The sequence below is a fragment of the Puccinia triticina genome, chromosome 3A (assembly GCF_026914185.1).
Source record: "Puccinia triticina chromosome 3A, complete sequence".
Classification (NCBI taxonomy): domain Eukaryota; kingdom Fungi; phylum Basidiomycota; class Pucciniomycetes; order Pucciniales; family Pucciniaceae; genus Puccinia; species Puccinia triticina.
In genome coordinates, this window is record NC_070560.1 from 6,373,936 (window position 1) to 6,389,343 (window position 15,408).

Genomic DNA, 15,408 nt, shown 5'->3' on the forward strand with positions numbered 1-15,408 from the left:
CAGCATAGACATATATAAAGCTAGGTTGATCTTACGCTTGTCATTGCACATCCATCCACTTTTCTTCTTCATTCTATCTATTCCCATCTATCTATTCTCGACCGACAGCTCAACTAATCGAAGCACTTCTGCCTCAGCTACCCCCCTCCGCTAATCAAACAACCAAGCTTCTCCAGCCAGCTGCCAATTTAACACCAACCAACAACATGCAATTTTTCACCGCTATCTCGGGATTAGTCGCCCTCAGCTCCGGAGTAACTGGTAAAGAAATTGCCGTATACGACAGTTTAGCTGGACACCACCTGTAACTGATGCCGGCCGTCCTTTCCAGCTTTGAGCGTCACTTCTCCTTCCGGAAGTTCGTACTGGGTTCAGTTTTCTACCAACACCATTGCTTGGGCGCTTTCTTCAGGAGATCCTACCTCTGTCTCGTTAGTTAACGACTACCCTATACCCCGTGAATAATGCTCTTCTGACTCCGTTGTAAATTTCTAGCATTCAAATCGTCAACCCAACCAACAAGCAGTTCAACGGTCCCTTTTCGATTGCTGAATATGTTCCAGCCGCGAAGATGTCCTACGATGTTACCAACGTGCAGCTCATTGTTGGCGATGGGTAGGCTCATTTGACTGATTCCCAACAAGTCTACAGTTTTTCACATCGCTGAAACTTTTCTCCCCCCCTCCTCCTTGTTGATCAGATACCAAGTGAGTGAATTTCTCCGGTGCATGCATCCTGTCAGCTCTGACCGTTCCCCAATTTAAATTTCAATAGGTCCAGTTTGTCAGCCCGTTGAACAACACACAAGTATTAGCGACCTCTGCCCCCTTTTCGGTTAAAGTCAGCGGAAGTAAGTCAACCTATTTTATGTAGACGCAAACATGTTGACGAAATGTTGCTGACTGGTTTATCGTTATCAGCTCCTGAAGCACAAGTCACTTACGCCCCAGGAACTCACGACTCCGCCAGCAACTCCAGCTCGAACAGCACCTCGTCCTCCAACTCAACCAGTTCCCACCCTGACATCAACGGCAACAGCTTCAAGAACAACGGTACCGCCAATGCTAACGCCAAGTCAGCCTCTGTTCGGGCCGCTGCTGTGCCATCAATGGCTGTTTTCGCCATCGGCTCGTTGATGGCTTTGATCGCTTGATGTCCCTCTTCAACCTGAGTGTGGCGCTATAGTACAACAAATTTGATGCCCCATTTGTCCCACCCGCTCTTTCATTTTTTTTCTTTTCATACCTTTCTTGTGTGACGCTCCCTTTCCGAAATAATCGTGTCACGTCCCCCTACACATAGCCATGTCTGTGTCGAGATAATATTACGATGCGAGAATATTGACCATTCATTCAATTGCATGACTGAGTTCTTACATCTCAACAATTCATGGGAGCTGAGCAGTATGTTGAATGCGCTAGCAAATTTGCTTGCTGCTTTCCAAAGTTTAGCTACTTGCTCAGAAAATAAGTCAGCACAACTGAATCAAGGTTGAAGAGGCAAATGAAACTTTGAAGTCAGTCACGAACAAGGTAAATAAAGATCCTGGAATCACGACAACTTCAGGACTGAAACAGCGACTGACGGGCCGGAAAAAAACTTTTAGGCGTCCCTTGCTGACTCATCACAAACATCTGAGGAGGTTGCGCACCCTAGCGTGGTCTTGCGTTCGCGTCTCCTGTGACAGAGGAGTTTGATAACGTGTTGGATAGGTGGCGTGCGATGCAATGACCCTAAACGTTAGATAACTACCAACTTGCATCATTTGTGTCATTTAGCTCTTGATGATTAGCCCTCAAGGACGGCCAAACTCTCCCCGCCTCCTTTCCACCCCCGTGTGTCAGGGCGCGGATGCCAGCATCTAGGTGTGAAGCAAGGGGTAATATCATTTAATGTTATATTGTTCCAAGGGGCATTCCAAAAGATATGACAAGCTAGGCATGACTAATAGAGCACGGAAAGTCACAAGTCGCCGACGCGTTTTCTAGTCGACACGGTCTGAGCATGTCAAGAATTAGTGGGAGTCTTTTTTGGTTTTGTTAATAATAAAAATAACCGAAAGGAATGTGGGATCGATCAAAGTCGTTAAGGGTGCATGATATATAGAAACAGGGCCGTGTGGGGGGGATCTCTTGGAGGGCACTTTGCTCAAAGTGTTACAAATCCGATCGCCGAGGCAACGATGGACCAAGTAGCAAACGAGAACAAGTACACGCTGGAGGCATCCGATCGGGCGTTGGAGTTGGCGGTACCGTTGTTGTTGCTGTTGTTGTTGAACCCGGTGGTGTTCCCTGGGCGGCCGTTGGTGGCACTTCCAGGCATGCCACTCATACCAGTCATGTTGCGCATGTCGCCGTTTGTACCACCCATACCAGACAAACTGCTGGGGGGGCTTATGTTGGAACCAGGGGCAGGAGGGGCTGGTAGTGTGAAGGGGTTGAACTGATGGTTAGAAGGTGGCAAATTGTTTGCAAAGAAAAGCAATATGCTCACTGTCGCTGGACTTGACCGAGAACGGGGAAGAAGTGGCGTAAACCAGGGAGCTATTGGCGGGGTTAACCATTTGGACCTGGTCGAGATGACAGTTTAAGATAAAGCGTGAGATGGAGGATGTTTCTCGGCATTTGAGTAAGTCGGAGACAATGGTTGTCAGATGCTCACCTGGTAGCTGTTTTTTTTTCAGAGAATAAGAAGAAAACGGACATCAGGTCATCCATCCATCAGCCAGTCCTAGCAGAATGATCAGAAACTAACCCATCGGCAACAACAAGGGTCACGTTGGTGACAGTGTAGGCCTCGAGGGCAGCGGGGACATATTCGGCGATCGAAAAAACTCCATTGAGCAGGGTATGGTTGCTGTTGACAATCTGCAAGCTGAAGATGTTGAGAATGTATGCGCATAGAGTTAGGACATTGCACCGACAGCAGATTATAGGTAAGCGGGTGACTCACGTCACTTGCGGAGAATCATTGGGAGCATTGGACCAAGCGATGGTGTTGGTCGCGAACTGGACCCAGTAGCTCGAAGCCGAGGGCGAGTTGATGGTGAAAGCTGGAGGGTGAAAGAAGGAACAGAAGGAGCAGGAGATTCGAGGTCGGATGAAAACCAGAGAGTTCAGTAATCGGAACGGGAAGGGGATGGATATCCTGAGAAGATAAACAACGGGAGTAGGCTCTCATGTGGGCTGAAACTCTTACCTGCAGCCGAAGCGGTGAGGCCGGCAAGGCTACCGAATAAATTCAAGAAGCGCATACTACAAGGACGATCAGAGGATGGTAAGCGGGATGGCTGGAGGGATGTAACTATGTACGAGTGCAGGCTGTGCAATGGGAACCTGTTTAAGTAGAAATGAGGAGGAGACTCCTCCTGAAGATAATTTATGTATTCAAGGGAGACGGGGGAGACGCAGGAAGAGGGAGGAGACCGGCCGTTAGCCGAGGCTGGAGTATTTATGCAAAACTAACGAATTTCCTTATTCAGTGAAGATTAAGTTAAGCTAAATGAGGTGTGATTTACTGTATGGCAGGTTTGTTTCAAACTCTGACTGCGCCGACCATGTCCGTCGGTCAGTCGAGCGGAATCAAGCCAGGGTGAGTCGGTGACCGTCAATGGAACTTGATGGAAAGAATTCAAATCAGTTGTCCCACTGGGGAACGCTGTGGAAGGTGAACACGGCACGAGGTCGACATTGACACACGCAAATATGTCAATCACAGAGGCACCAACATTGGCCGGCACTGGCCTGATCAAAGCACTCCTTGTGCTTGATCAAAAGGCGACTACTGAAGCGTCCTGGCCGGCGGTGCTCAGGAAAGCTCCTCGGCAAGGGCGGCTTTGGCGCCAGCGGGTGGGCCTTTCATAAAAAGTTCCTGGGTGGTGGAGTTCCGGTCCGGAGGGACCTCCCGGAAGGGGCGATTTCAATTTTCCGCGCGCAAGTCAACCCGGTGGCCCTAGAGAATTAGGTTTCTAAAAGTTGGGTGACATAAGATAGGACCCTGGAAAGCAAGGCCAGAGGGTAGTAACTAACTGTGGGATTCATATAAGTTATTAAAAGATCTTTTTTTGCTTTTCTTGCCAAATTTTGTTGAGGAGAATTAAATAGCAGTGTCAGCATGTATGTATTATTTTCCCTTTGATCAGCATACATGTGCCCATCTTTTCAGAAGAAGAAGTATATCATGTTGGGTTGTGAGCCAAAGTGGCTTCAAACATTCATACATTTTGGTTACACTGGCTGCGCTTTCCGGGCTCCTCATAAAATCCTAGGATCATATACTCTTTGACTAAGTCAAAAGTGTCAAAATTTTGATATGGAAGTTTTTGTAATGTGATCTATCATCCCTCTACCCCCTGCAACTCATAATGGCTTGAAGATGCTCTAAGGCTTGGAATTTATATGCTTTCAAATTTGAGAATGACAACCCTAGGAGATTCTTTTTCAATTCTTTTTTGGCCCCATGATAAAGCTCACCTAACACAATCCCCTTGTTTCAGGGGCCGGGGGACTGGTGCACTGCAGGTGCCTTGTGAAGCAAGCCATGATGATGTGTACTGTATGATGATGCCAATACCCCAACAGTTTGGTCCCCTTAGTGCCCTTAAGCTTTATGCCACTGCTCCACTAGTATGTGGGTTTAGCCAGCTTCTGGGCTGTCTTGTTTCATTCACCTACATGGAAACATTTTGCCTTTCAACACATAGCCAAGCACCTCCTAAAAGGCTACACTGCTTCCTGCCAGTATCAGCCTCATTTCATCCATGCATTCCTCCTGAAATCAGCACATATCTCACTCTCAGCCTGGCCCCCCTCTCCACGCAATTGTGCTCAGCCTGGTCACCAACATATTGGTTTGCTGATAATTGTTTTTTCCAACCAAAGATTCCCAACACAATCCTTTTTCTTCTTCTTGATACACAAACCCTCCAGGGTCGGGTATCATGAATCTTCCATGCCTAACAGTAACACATGTATTGTATGTGCTACACCATTGCTGAGTCATTAATCCCCTTGGCCCAGAGCTTGGGCTTTGTCATCTGACACCCACTCATGGCACTTGACAGTGGTAGGCAGTAGCTGCATGAAGCTTGGATCAAAAAATGCATGAATTTTTCAATAAAACAAAAAGGAATTTTGGCTGCTGTGTTCCCCCCATAGAGAGGACTGGGTCCTCACAAACTCTCCTAGAAAAATGAGTGAACAAAAAATTGTCCCAACAAAGGAAGACTGAACCATTGATATGCAAGGATTGAAGAATAATAATAGGAAACATATTACAAAAAAACGGAAGAAGTAAAAAAAATGTTTTTGGTGGTTAAAAAAGTGTGTATTAAATCAATTGAAAAGAACCAAATGAAAGAGGAAAAAAGAACTAATAAATAATCTAAGGAAGCAAAGAAGGAAGGGAAGGGAGATAGAATCACACCAAAGCAAAGAAGAAAGAAGGAGGCGCGCAGGAGCAGGAGGCGGCTGGAGACAGGGTGATAGGATAAGGATAGTAGACGAAGTGAGAGAACAAGGTTGTGAGAGGGAGTAGTCAAAGGCTCAGAAAGAAGGGGGAGACAAAAAGCGAGACAAAGGAGGGACGGGTGGAGCAAGATTCAGAGGAGCGTGAAGACAACGAAGACATAAAGAAGAAGAAGACAGCTTTCCTCGTAAACGCCACAATAAAAGACAACCCTTGTAACACACACACAAACAATACATAACAACAATGGACCCAGGGTACGACCAAGCGAGAGAAACATGATCTAAGTAAAAAGCACTGACGGTGTGCGCTCGAGGTATATAAATAGGAAAGGGACCTGTTCTTTGAATCTGTTTGTCTGTGTTTTTTTTTTGGGTGTTTTTTTGGTGGTGTTTTTGTATGCGTGTTCTTGAGTGTTCATAGGACCACAAATGAAGAGAGGGGTGATTGCATTTTTTTCGAGGTCATGAAGGCGAGGAGTGAGAGAGAGGGTGTGGTTGGTCGGTGCACCTCAAAAAGAAGTCGCGAGTGCGTGCGGAAGGTAAGGAGAATGAAGAAAGGAAAAACTCAAGGCGGGTGGTTGGTGGGCGGAGAGGGATGGACAAAGCCTGGAAAGACACTGTGTGCGTGTGTGGTAAAAGGAAAAAATAACCGAGCGGAGGAGGAGCTGGGTCGGCAAGGCTTTCTTGGATCGACGAGGCGGTGGGGTGGGCTGGTTCTGTGCGGTTGTAAGCGGTGGGGGTTGAATGCGGATGTGTTCGTTCATGCCCAGACCTAGACAGATGCGAGCACCACGAGAAGGAGCGAGATGAGCAAGACAAGGCGGGCAGGAGATGAGAAGAAGTGCAGACCTTGAGCATGCTATCCCAGCTGCCGGTACAGAGCGCCATTCCGTCAGACGAGACGCCGAGACAGCTGACGCGGTTCTCATGGCCGGCCAGAACGCCGACTCGTTCGCCCTTCAGCGTGTCCCAGACGTTGCAGTTGAAGTCGTCGTAGCCTGCGAAGAGGATCCGGCCCGAGGCGGAGAAGGCCACCGAGGTGATCCCGCAGAGCACGTTGTCGTGTGTGTACTGATTCAGCTCGCGGTCGGCCCTCAGGTCGAACAGCCGGCACGAGGCATCGTCCGAGCCCGTCGCAAATGCATCCCCATTGGGAAAGAAGCTGGATCGTGGTAGACAAGCAAATATGATGAACTTTAGGATTGAGGCAGTCGGACCGGGTAAAAAAAAAGGGGAGGCTTACCATACAGCATTGATGTCCGATTCGTGGCCTACGAAGGACTGGACGACCTTTCCTGTCCGGACATCCCATACCTTGGCAGTTGCGTCGCATGCCCCGGAGACAAAGGTATTCAGGTTAGGACCGAGCGAGAGACTGAGCAGAATCAGTAAAAACAATCAGCAAGAGCGATCCAAGCGGATCAGACGGTTGGTCGGGCGGAAGGGTAGACCGACCTCATGACATCGCCGGAGTGGTCGTTGAATTCGACGACTCGGACGCCCGCCTCGATATCCCAAAGCATACACGACATGTCTCCAGACGAGGTGAGGATTTGGCGGTCGTTCAAGAATCGGCAGCAGGACAGATAGCCGGTGTGTGCGCTGAGCTCACGGGCCACTCGGACGGATCCCTCCTTGGAGCGGAGGTTGTAGATCGAGCAGATATTGTCGAGGCCGCCGCAGGCAACAAAGTTGCCGGAGGGGGCGTAGGCACAGGTCATGACCCACGAGGAGCGCAGCGGGATGGCATGGACCTTGTTGGTCGTATACGCATCCCAGACGATCAGCTTGCCGTCCTGGGATGCCGAGACGAGGTGGCGTTGGTCTTGGGCCCAGTGCATGGCGTAGATCTTGGCCAGATGGCCCTTCAGGGTTCGCCGGGGCTTGATGGGGATCCGGGGCAGAGGGTCGATTTCGGCAGCCATGGCCCGGACTGTAGGAGCGAGCGGATGAACGAACAAGAACAGCAGAAAAAAAAAAACACCAGTTGAGTGAACATCGAGGCTTGCGATGCTGTGTATGGGACGTACGGGTGGTGTCGGCCAGCTGGTCGCGTTTCGCACGGATTTTCTCCTTGAGTGTCTCGGCCTCCCGACGAGCGGCGGCGATCTTTTCCTGGATGTCGGTGGACATGATGGGTAGTGTTCGGAAGCTAAGAGGGGCCGGATGAGGGCGGGGGAGGGCCGGTGGGGGCTAGGGTGGGTTGGGTTCGGTTGGTTGGCGGGCTGGTTCGGCTGGGGTGGTGGGTAAGAGATGTGGGGGAATACTAAGTGGTCGCTGGGGATGGGGGTGGGGGTGGGGGGTGGGTGTATGGGGGTGGCTGGTGAGGAAAGGCAAGTCAGCTCCAGCAGGCGGCAGGCAGAGACAGCAGCTGGCGGGTTGGAAATCCCAGGCAAGGCCAGCCAAATTAAAATAGAAATAAAAACAAAATATATTTACATAAAGCCAGTCTGGGCCAGCCACTTAAACACATAAAACAAGGTTATATATCGCATCTATGGACTTGCACACCTCCACAACCCCATACACACACCCAGCCAGAAATACACATTTCTGCCCACTTGCAATCAATCGCACATTTGCCAAGCTCATGGTCATCTCGGAAGCTTTAATACCGATCACGCCAGCTCGAGCAACCTAAATACATATTCATGTTTCCAGATAGTGTACTTTATGGAGGACAGATCGAAGCAAGACGGGGGGGGGGGTCTCGAAGTCTGCAAGTCTGGCAAGTCTGCAAGGCTCAAGCCGAACGGAGCACGCATCTCGCACACATGTGCAACTGCTACAATCGAAAGTGTTTGTATCATTCGGCTCAGAGCCTCAGACCGATGCTCTCGCATCAATTCAATCCACTCGGCCTTAAGGATAAACGATTGTAAGAAAGCACGAACTGTGGACCACCCAGTATCAAACATACATGACGATCTTCTTATGATCCCCTTCGAAAAAAAGAAAAAAAAAAAAACAAAGAAGAAAAAAAAAACTGTCAACTTTACAGACGCTTGACATGTTTCTGATCAATCAATCAAGAGAGAAGCTTCTCCCCAACAACTGGGCGGTTCTAGGCAAAACTCTGTTCTTTGTAAGGCCACAATCTGGTTATTAAACCCTGAAAGACCAGTGCATATATCTATGCCCACAAGAAGAGTCTACATACATAGACGCATAGCAAGTGCCTTGAGAACTGATCTAAACACACACCCTGTACACATTCTAAAGGGGGAAAAACAAATGCCAGAAATAAGTATGGGTGGGACTGTAACTTGCCGCCTGTAATTGCAGGGGCCCCGGGGAGGGTGGGAATGAGTCAAGTTGGGTTGGACAGCCAAGTGGCAAGACCTACATAAATATGTAACACTCAAGCTACATAAAAAAATCAAGATCCTCAAAAGAAAGGCTGGGTTAAACTATTCTCCCCACAAAACTTCATGGCAATCTTGGGCAGGTTTCTGGGTGAGGGCGGCTCTACTCATCTTCTCCATTACACACTGGGAGGAAATTTGATTGTGGCTGAACATCCCCTTCTGAATTGATGAAACAACAATTGGTCTTGCACGTGGCCAGCGCGTGTGGTCACTCATGCATCAACTGATAGCTGAAGATCGAAGCCCCAACAGTAAGGTTGAGTTTCGATTGGTTGAATAAAAACACTGAATTACTCACATCTATGGTCTATATGCAGCTCACCCCCATGAAGGAATCCCAAAAAGGTATGCAAGAACCCATTCTGATTGCTGAAGTAAACAGTATATACATGAGTTGAGCTATCATTCAACTAGAAAAACGAAGTGCTTTCAGGCCACACATCTTAAGGTCAAAATAGATGGATAGAGAACTGTCTACGCCTCCCTCATATGTAGCCTTTCTCTCATTTTAGTTGTGTTCTCGTGTTGATATCCTTCGGGCTTGTCTTCCATGTTTTTTGGGGGGGTTGCGGTTCCAAAGAATGTACTGATACATACATCAATGAGAGGAAATGATTACAATGTCCCATTTTCTAGCCAAACAAACGCAGTGGGCACGATGATATGGAGGAGAGTTAGATGGATGATGATGATGATCCGGTGATGATTGAATAAACGATGCGTTCAGAGATCTCGGCAAAGATCTTCGAGGTTCTGGTTTCGAAGTAGCGGCTGATGAGGAGAGAGTTAGTGTTAACAGGGGAAGAGGAGGGAGTCGTAGGATCAGAGGGGGGAAGTGGCTGATTATTGGGGTCGGTAGCCTGGTCCATGAGTTTCATAAAGTCGACATCGATCGGGATTTTGCCGAGGAACGTTAGTGGTTGAGGTTGCTGATCGAGGGGCCCGGCTTGGCTCGAGACTTTCTCGCAGAAGCTGAGGCCGCCGCCGCTCCCGAAGATGTTCTGGATCTCGTCGCAATGTGGACAGAGGAAGCCGCTCATGTTTTCGACCAAGCCGACGACCCTCAGCCCGGTCTTCTTCGTGAAATCGTACTCTTTCGACACGTCTAGGAGAGATACTGCTTGCGGAGTCGTGACTAGGACTGACGAGAGGCTTGGGAGGATCTCCCCAGGGGCTGGTGACGGTGTGGCTTGGTGGGTCAGAAGGGGCGAAAGCTGCTCTAAGAGAGAGATGTGCTCGTCGGATGTGCCTAAGCCAAAAAAGAAAAAATGGAAATAGAGGCTCTCAATATTGCCGTGTTATGTTGGATGAGAAACAAGACGGGGGAAGAGGAGAGGACGGACCTGGTGGGGTGTCGATAATGAGCCAGTCTAACTCTCCCCAACTGACATCGACCAAGAACTGGCGGATCATCGCATTCTTTTTAGGGCCCCTCCAGACGACGCTATCTCGTGGGTTGTTGAGCAGGAAGCCGATGCTCATACATTTCAATGTTTGCTGGTCAGCAGACGAGAGGTTTCCGGGGTCGGAAGAAGGCTCGTTGAAGGTGGTCTGGACAGGCACCCAGCCGTCGGTGGACTGCAAGACCGAGCGGCCTTCGAGGCCGAGCATCCGGGGGATCGATGGTCCGGTGAGATCGATATCCAGCAGGCCGACCTTGGCATCCTTGGATCGGTTGAGGAGTGATAGCGCTAGTTGGACTGAGACCGATGACTTTCCCACTCCGCCCTTGCCTGAGAGGACCAGTATGATATGTTTGACACGTCTCAGTCGTCGACTCAGGGCTGGATCGCTAGCCATGGTGCTGTGCTGAGGGTTGTTGCTTCGAGCGAGTCTGGCTGGAATGCGAGCTGTTTATGTATCGGCCGATTCTCGATGATTGGGTGGCCAGTTGGTTGTGGTTGGGATGGATGGGCTGCTTCGAGCTGGGTATGTAGACAGTCGCTCGTTTTACCTGAAACCAATCCAATCATCCTCATCTGCTCTGTACTGTCGACTGTCTGTTTGGAATGGAACTCCCCTTCATGTGGCGATGATGATGGTGGTCGCTGGGCTACAGACAAGGCGCTGGCAGATCCAAGAAAGCAAAGAAGCATCCTTTCCACTTGATAAGTCAGGGCTTGCCCAACGAAGTCACACAGTGCCCACTCCAATGTAAGTATTTATAAGAACAGTTCTACATATTTATGTCTGCTTCCTTCCCTTATCTCACATCCCACTCACAACACCATCAACAACTAAACTAAACTGGAATACAAGAAAAAAAATGCTTTGTTGGTACAGTGGCAAGTTGCGAACGTAATCTCATCTTGGGGATGACACCTCTGCCATGTATACTTTCTTTTGTTTTGTGTTGTGGAGAAGAACGATGTGTCTTTCATTACATTGAGATATGATGGAGTTCCAGTTGGAGTTCGATTGTAGGTTATTACCTTTGAATCATTCGTCAGCCTTACGCACTTGAATTTGTTTTGGGAGCTTCTTCTTTCCACTAGACATCGACATGAATATCAAAATCAGCATATAGTGATAAGATAGAAAAAGGTCGACTATTGTTTGATTGTGATGACCCGAAAAGATATTTGGAATCGGAAGGCGTCAAGAAAGAAAAGAAAAAACTTACAAAATCTCCAGATCAGCAGGTTTGAAGAAGTGGGGGGCGGCTTGTAGAAGCCATTCAGGTTTGTCGATCTGCATGACTTGTCGAGCATATTCTTTACTAGTCAAGACCAATTCATAAAACAGAATCACTTTTTTTGGCGGGCGATGGAAGTATGAGAGAATGGTGGGATCAGTCAGATGAGGTGTTAAATCTTTCAGAAGAGAAATGAAATCGCAGAGGAGGGACTGTAAAACGTACTTCGTGGTGGAGGTTGTGTCTTGAAACAACTAGACGATGGGTGGATGTAAACTGATTGGTTGGATTTCAATGTCCGGTACGAGTCTCCTCCCTTCCCGAGCCGTGCCTAACCAATCAAAACAATTTGATCAGAAATTGGCATCAACAAAATGAAAAAAATACGCGCAAGAATTCGAATACATAAAAGGAAGGAGACGGACAGTATTCATGAAATAACCGCCGAGTAAGCTCTTCTGGATCGGCTCGATAGACCCACTCGAGTTAGATTCAGGTACGATCTCCACCCGTTCACAGAGACTCGACAGTTGATCTCGGATGTCTCGCACTCGATTCAGGCACTTGATTTGCACATAATTTTCGTACGACCAGGAAATCGACCAGTTCGTCTCTTTCCATTGTTCAAACACGTTCAATAGTGTAAAATGGTCCCCGCCAGGTTGTACAAAATTCAATCGGGCCCTAAAATCCTCAAACGGTAGATAGATATTCGGAAGTGTCGGGATGTGGAATAATGGTCAGGCACTTTTTTCATGGGTAATGTGGAGTGCACAAGGGGAAATTAGTATTTACCGATCTGCATGCATCTTCTTATCCTTGGGCCGATAGAAGAGAGAACTACTTTCAGAAAGCATTGAAACGATCGACAAAACTTCTTCTGTGCAATGATGTTTTTCGCTCTCAAGGATGGCCTTTGACAGCATTGGATCCATTGGAAACTCGGCCATCTTCCTGCCGATTTTAGTCAGTTCACCTCGGTCGTTGAACGCTCCCAGGGCATAAAGAAGATCTAGAGCTCGTATCAGGGTATCACCGGGTGGTGGATCCAAGAAGTCGAATCCGATCAAGTCGTTGATTCCTAATGACTTCAGGAGTAGAACTACGTTGGCCAAGTTGGTTCTCTGGATCTCCGGAACGGTGTCTTCGTCTAACTCCTTCATGTAGGCTGACTTCGTGTACAGTCTGAAGCATTTTCCTGGGGCTACTCGCCCCGCCCGACCAGCACGTTGGTTTGCGGCCGCACGTGAACACTAATCAATAAAGAAACCCCAATCAAAGCCATGTCAGGTTGAGAAACAGAAACGAGAATATAACAAGATGGAAAAGAGTGACGACCAACAGGAACAACGACCAAGGATTCCATACCGGTACGAGGATTATAAGAGTTCTGTTTGACAAAACCGGGATCAATGACATAAACGACACCATCGATAGTAATAGAAGTTTCGGCGATATTCGTTGCCAGGACGACTTTGCGAGCTCTATCAGGTGTCGGCTCAAAGATCTTGGCCTGCATCTCGGTGGGCAGATTAGCGTAAATCGGACAGATCATCAATTCCCCTATTTTATTTCCCAAGGCCCTCGCTGTTTCCTCCAGGTTCTCTTGTGCTGCTTCGATCTCATCTTGGCCGGTAAAGAATACAAGGATATCGCCCTTGGGTTGGGTGGTATGGATTTGGAAGATAGTCGTGACTGCCGCATGGAGGTAGTTTGCCTCTGGGTTGGGTGTATATAAGATATCCACCGGATACATTCTTCCCGGGACTGCGAAGGAATCTCAGTCAGCATCAGCCGTTCCCGGTAGTTACGGTGAATGAACAAGGGCACGGACTATTGAAGATTGGAGCATCATCAAAATATTCTGAGAATTTCGCGGCATTCATAGTCGCACTGGAGATTAACAGCCGGAAGTCGGGCCTGAAGCGAGCAATGTCCTGCCGGGAAAACACAAATATAATCAGTACCTTCAGAGGTTTTTTTTTTTTAACTTCCTTTCGGGCACTCACCTTAACCAAGCCCAATAAAATATCTGTACTCAGTGTACGTTCATGAGCTTCATCGATAATCATGGCGCTATAGCCAGCTAGATCGGGTTCCGTCATAAACTCCCTGAGCAACATTCCGTCGGTCATATATTTGATGACGGTCTTGGGCGAAGTACAATCTTCAAACCGAATCGAGTAGCCGACAGCATCTCCTACTCGGACGCCCATTTCATCGGCCACTCGAGCTGCTACTGACATAGCCGCAACTCGTCGAGGTTGAGTGCAGCCGATCTTCCCTCCATCCTTGGTATAACCCGCCTCGTGCAAATACTGAGGGAGTTGAGTGGTCTTCCCTGACCCCGTCTCTCCAACGACGATCAGGACTTGATATTCTGAGACTGCTTGGAGTAGCTTTTCCCTCCATTCGTAGACTGGAAGTGACTTTCGAACTTCATCGATTGACTTTGCTTTAAACATTGACAATCAACAAAATTAAATTTGAAACAAATCAACTGGGTATCACGTTCAACCTGATAAAAAAAAAGAGAAAAAAAGCTAAGCAAGCACATCTAATACATACCTCGACGTTCCGCGGCATCGATCTGAGCTTGGAGAGCAGCGTCTTTCGCACTCAATGTACCCCCGATCCGGCTGTCTTGGTCCACTAGGAAAGCTATTGTAGCGCTCTCATCGAAAACATATTCGTAATCCTCGGCTTGCACCGATCGATCCATCGCGCCAAAAGTGGCGGTGGCGTTTTGAGTCTGAATGGCCTCATAACGGTCCACATCGGTTACGAACTCATCAGCTGGTCTCTTACTCTCTTCGTATCGTTTATATAAGGCGTCGTGCTTCTTCTTTTTATCCAGTCTTCCCTGTTCAGTTATATAATCTAGACCGCAAGATTTTTTCAAGTCAGCTAACTAGCTTGATAATTGCAAAAAAAAAAAAAAAAGAACATCAAAAGATGCGATCCCGAGCAATTACCTTCGGGCATCACGTAGCCATCGTAACCATCATCGATACCCATCCTCTCCTGAGCTAGACGTAAGACCTCTTTCTTTTTGTTCAACTCTCGAATCTCTCGCTGGGTCATGACGACCCCTTTGAAATCAGCCTCTTCATCCAATATTTCTTGTTTGAGTAGTTCGATCTGTTGTAGTTCACGTTTGCTCAGATATTCTTGTCTGGCTCTCTTCCTGACCTCGGGCATCGCCATCTTCCTAGCCTCCTCATCGTTTTCTAAGTTCCGGCGACGGATTTGATCGGGGGTGAGTTTAGAGGTTTTATCTTCGACTATCTTCTTAGTCTTGTCACGGTCTTTCGCCTTGAGTCTTTCTGCGAATTCATCTCTCTCCTTGGCATCCTGGAGCCGTTCTCGTTCGATCCGTTCGGCCTCTGTTTCTGTTGGTTCTTCTTGTGAGTGGTCTAGATCCTGATCCCCCCTCCGCTGCGCTCCTTCGGCCCATCGTTGTCTCTTGGCAGCCCGTTCTTCCTCATCGCTCTCCCATCCGTCCTTGGCATTGGTCGTCTTGCTTTTCAAGGTGCCCTTCTCTTTCCTTCCCTTCTTAATCTCAACTGTCGAGTCATCGGGAGCATCGTCGATCAGGAGGCCAAACTTTTGCTTCTGCAAAGCCTTCGCCTCCAGCTCGGCCTTCTTCCTGCTGTTCTCCTGAGCCTGTTTCTTGGAGGAAGCGGTAGTCGCAGCGGATGATGAAGAGGCCCGAGGGACACGCTTGAAGAGCTCGTTGACGAAGTAGTCGGCCTCTGGAGAAGAACTGAGCCCGACGGACATCAACGAGGCGAGCAGCGAGCTTGCTGAGGGGGCTGTTGTGGCAGTCTTGATCATGTACTCCACCATCACGCTGTCGGACATTTCGAACAGCCTCAAGATGCTGTCGCTGACCCATTGCCGGAGCTGAGAGGGATTCATGGCTCCAACGCGTGTA

The 15,408-nt window shown here is 48.5% G+C and overlaps 5 protein-coding genes across 5 annotated transcripts; 1 reads left to right on the forward strand and 4 right to left on the reverse strand.

Moving 5' to 3' along the window:
- Positions 1-206: 206 nt before the first annotated feature.
- Positions 207-1,153, forward strand: PtA15_3A674 (uncharacterized protein; the record flags this gene model as incomplete). Its single annotated transcript, XM_053167665.1, has 6 exons — positions 207-261; positions 332-431; positions 496-615; positions 701-707; positions 775-850; positions 921-1,153. 6 exons carry the CDS (start codon positions 207-209, stop codon positions 1,151-1,153), a joined length of 591 nt encoding a protein of 196 aa, XP_053018860.1.
- A 995-nt stretch (positions 1,154-2,148) lies between these two features.
- PtA15_3A675 (uncharacterized protein) lies at positions 2,149-3,558 on the reverse strand (the record flags this gene model as incomplete). The annotated part of the gene is made up of 7 exons (XM_053167666.1): positions 2,149-2,420; positions 2,494-2,569; positions 2,662-2,668; positions 2,755-2,874; positions 2,953-3,052; positions 3,199-3,460; positions 3,556-3,558. The coding sequence occupies 7 exons, from the start codon at positions 3,556-3,558 to the stop codon at positions 2,149-2,151; spliced, it is 840 nt and encodes a 279-aa protein (XP_053018861.1).
- A 2,670-nt stretch (positions 3,559-6,228) lies between these two features.
- Positions 6,229-7,601, reverse strand: PtA15_3A676 (uncharacterized protein; the record flags this gene model as incomplete). The annotated part of the gene is made up of 5 exons (XM_053167667.1): positions 6,229-6,240; positions 6,318-6,630; positions 6,712-6,843; positions 6,924-7,401; positions 7,499-7,601. The coding sequence occupies 5 exons, from the start codon at positions 7,599-7,601 to the stop codon at positions 6,229-6,231; spliced, it is 1,038 nt and encodes a 345-aa protein (XP_053018862.1).
- Positions 7,602-9,344: 1,743 nt separating this feature from the next.
- Positions 9,345-10,636, reverse strand: PtA15_3A677 (uncharacterized protein; the record flags this gene model as incomplete). Its single annotated transcript, XM_053167668.1, has 3 exons — positions 9,345-9,422; positions 9,553-10,085; positions 10,180-10,636. The coding sequence occupies 3 exons, from the start codon at positions 10,634-10,636 to the stop codon at positions 9,345-9,347; spliced, it is 1,068 nt and encodes a 355-aa protein (XP_053018863.1).
- Positions 10,637-11,275: 639 nt separating this feature from the next.
- Positions 11,276-15,335, reverse strand: PtA15_3A678 (uncharacterized protein; the record flags this gene model as incomplete). Its single annotated transcript, XM_053167669.1, has 10 exons — positions 11,276-11,327; positions 11,460-11,586; positions 11,697-11,802; positions 11,897-12,155; positions 12,267-12,724; positions 12,814-13,238; positions 13,306-13,408; positions 13,481-13,926; positions 14,040-14,351; positions 14,447-15,335. 10 exons carry the CDS (start codon positions 15,333-15,335, stop codon positions 11,276-11,278), a joined length of 3,177 nt encoding a protein of 1,058 aa, XP_053018864.1.
- Positions 15,336-15,408: the final 73 nt, after the last annotated feature.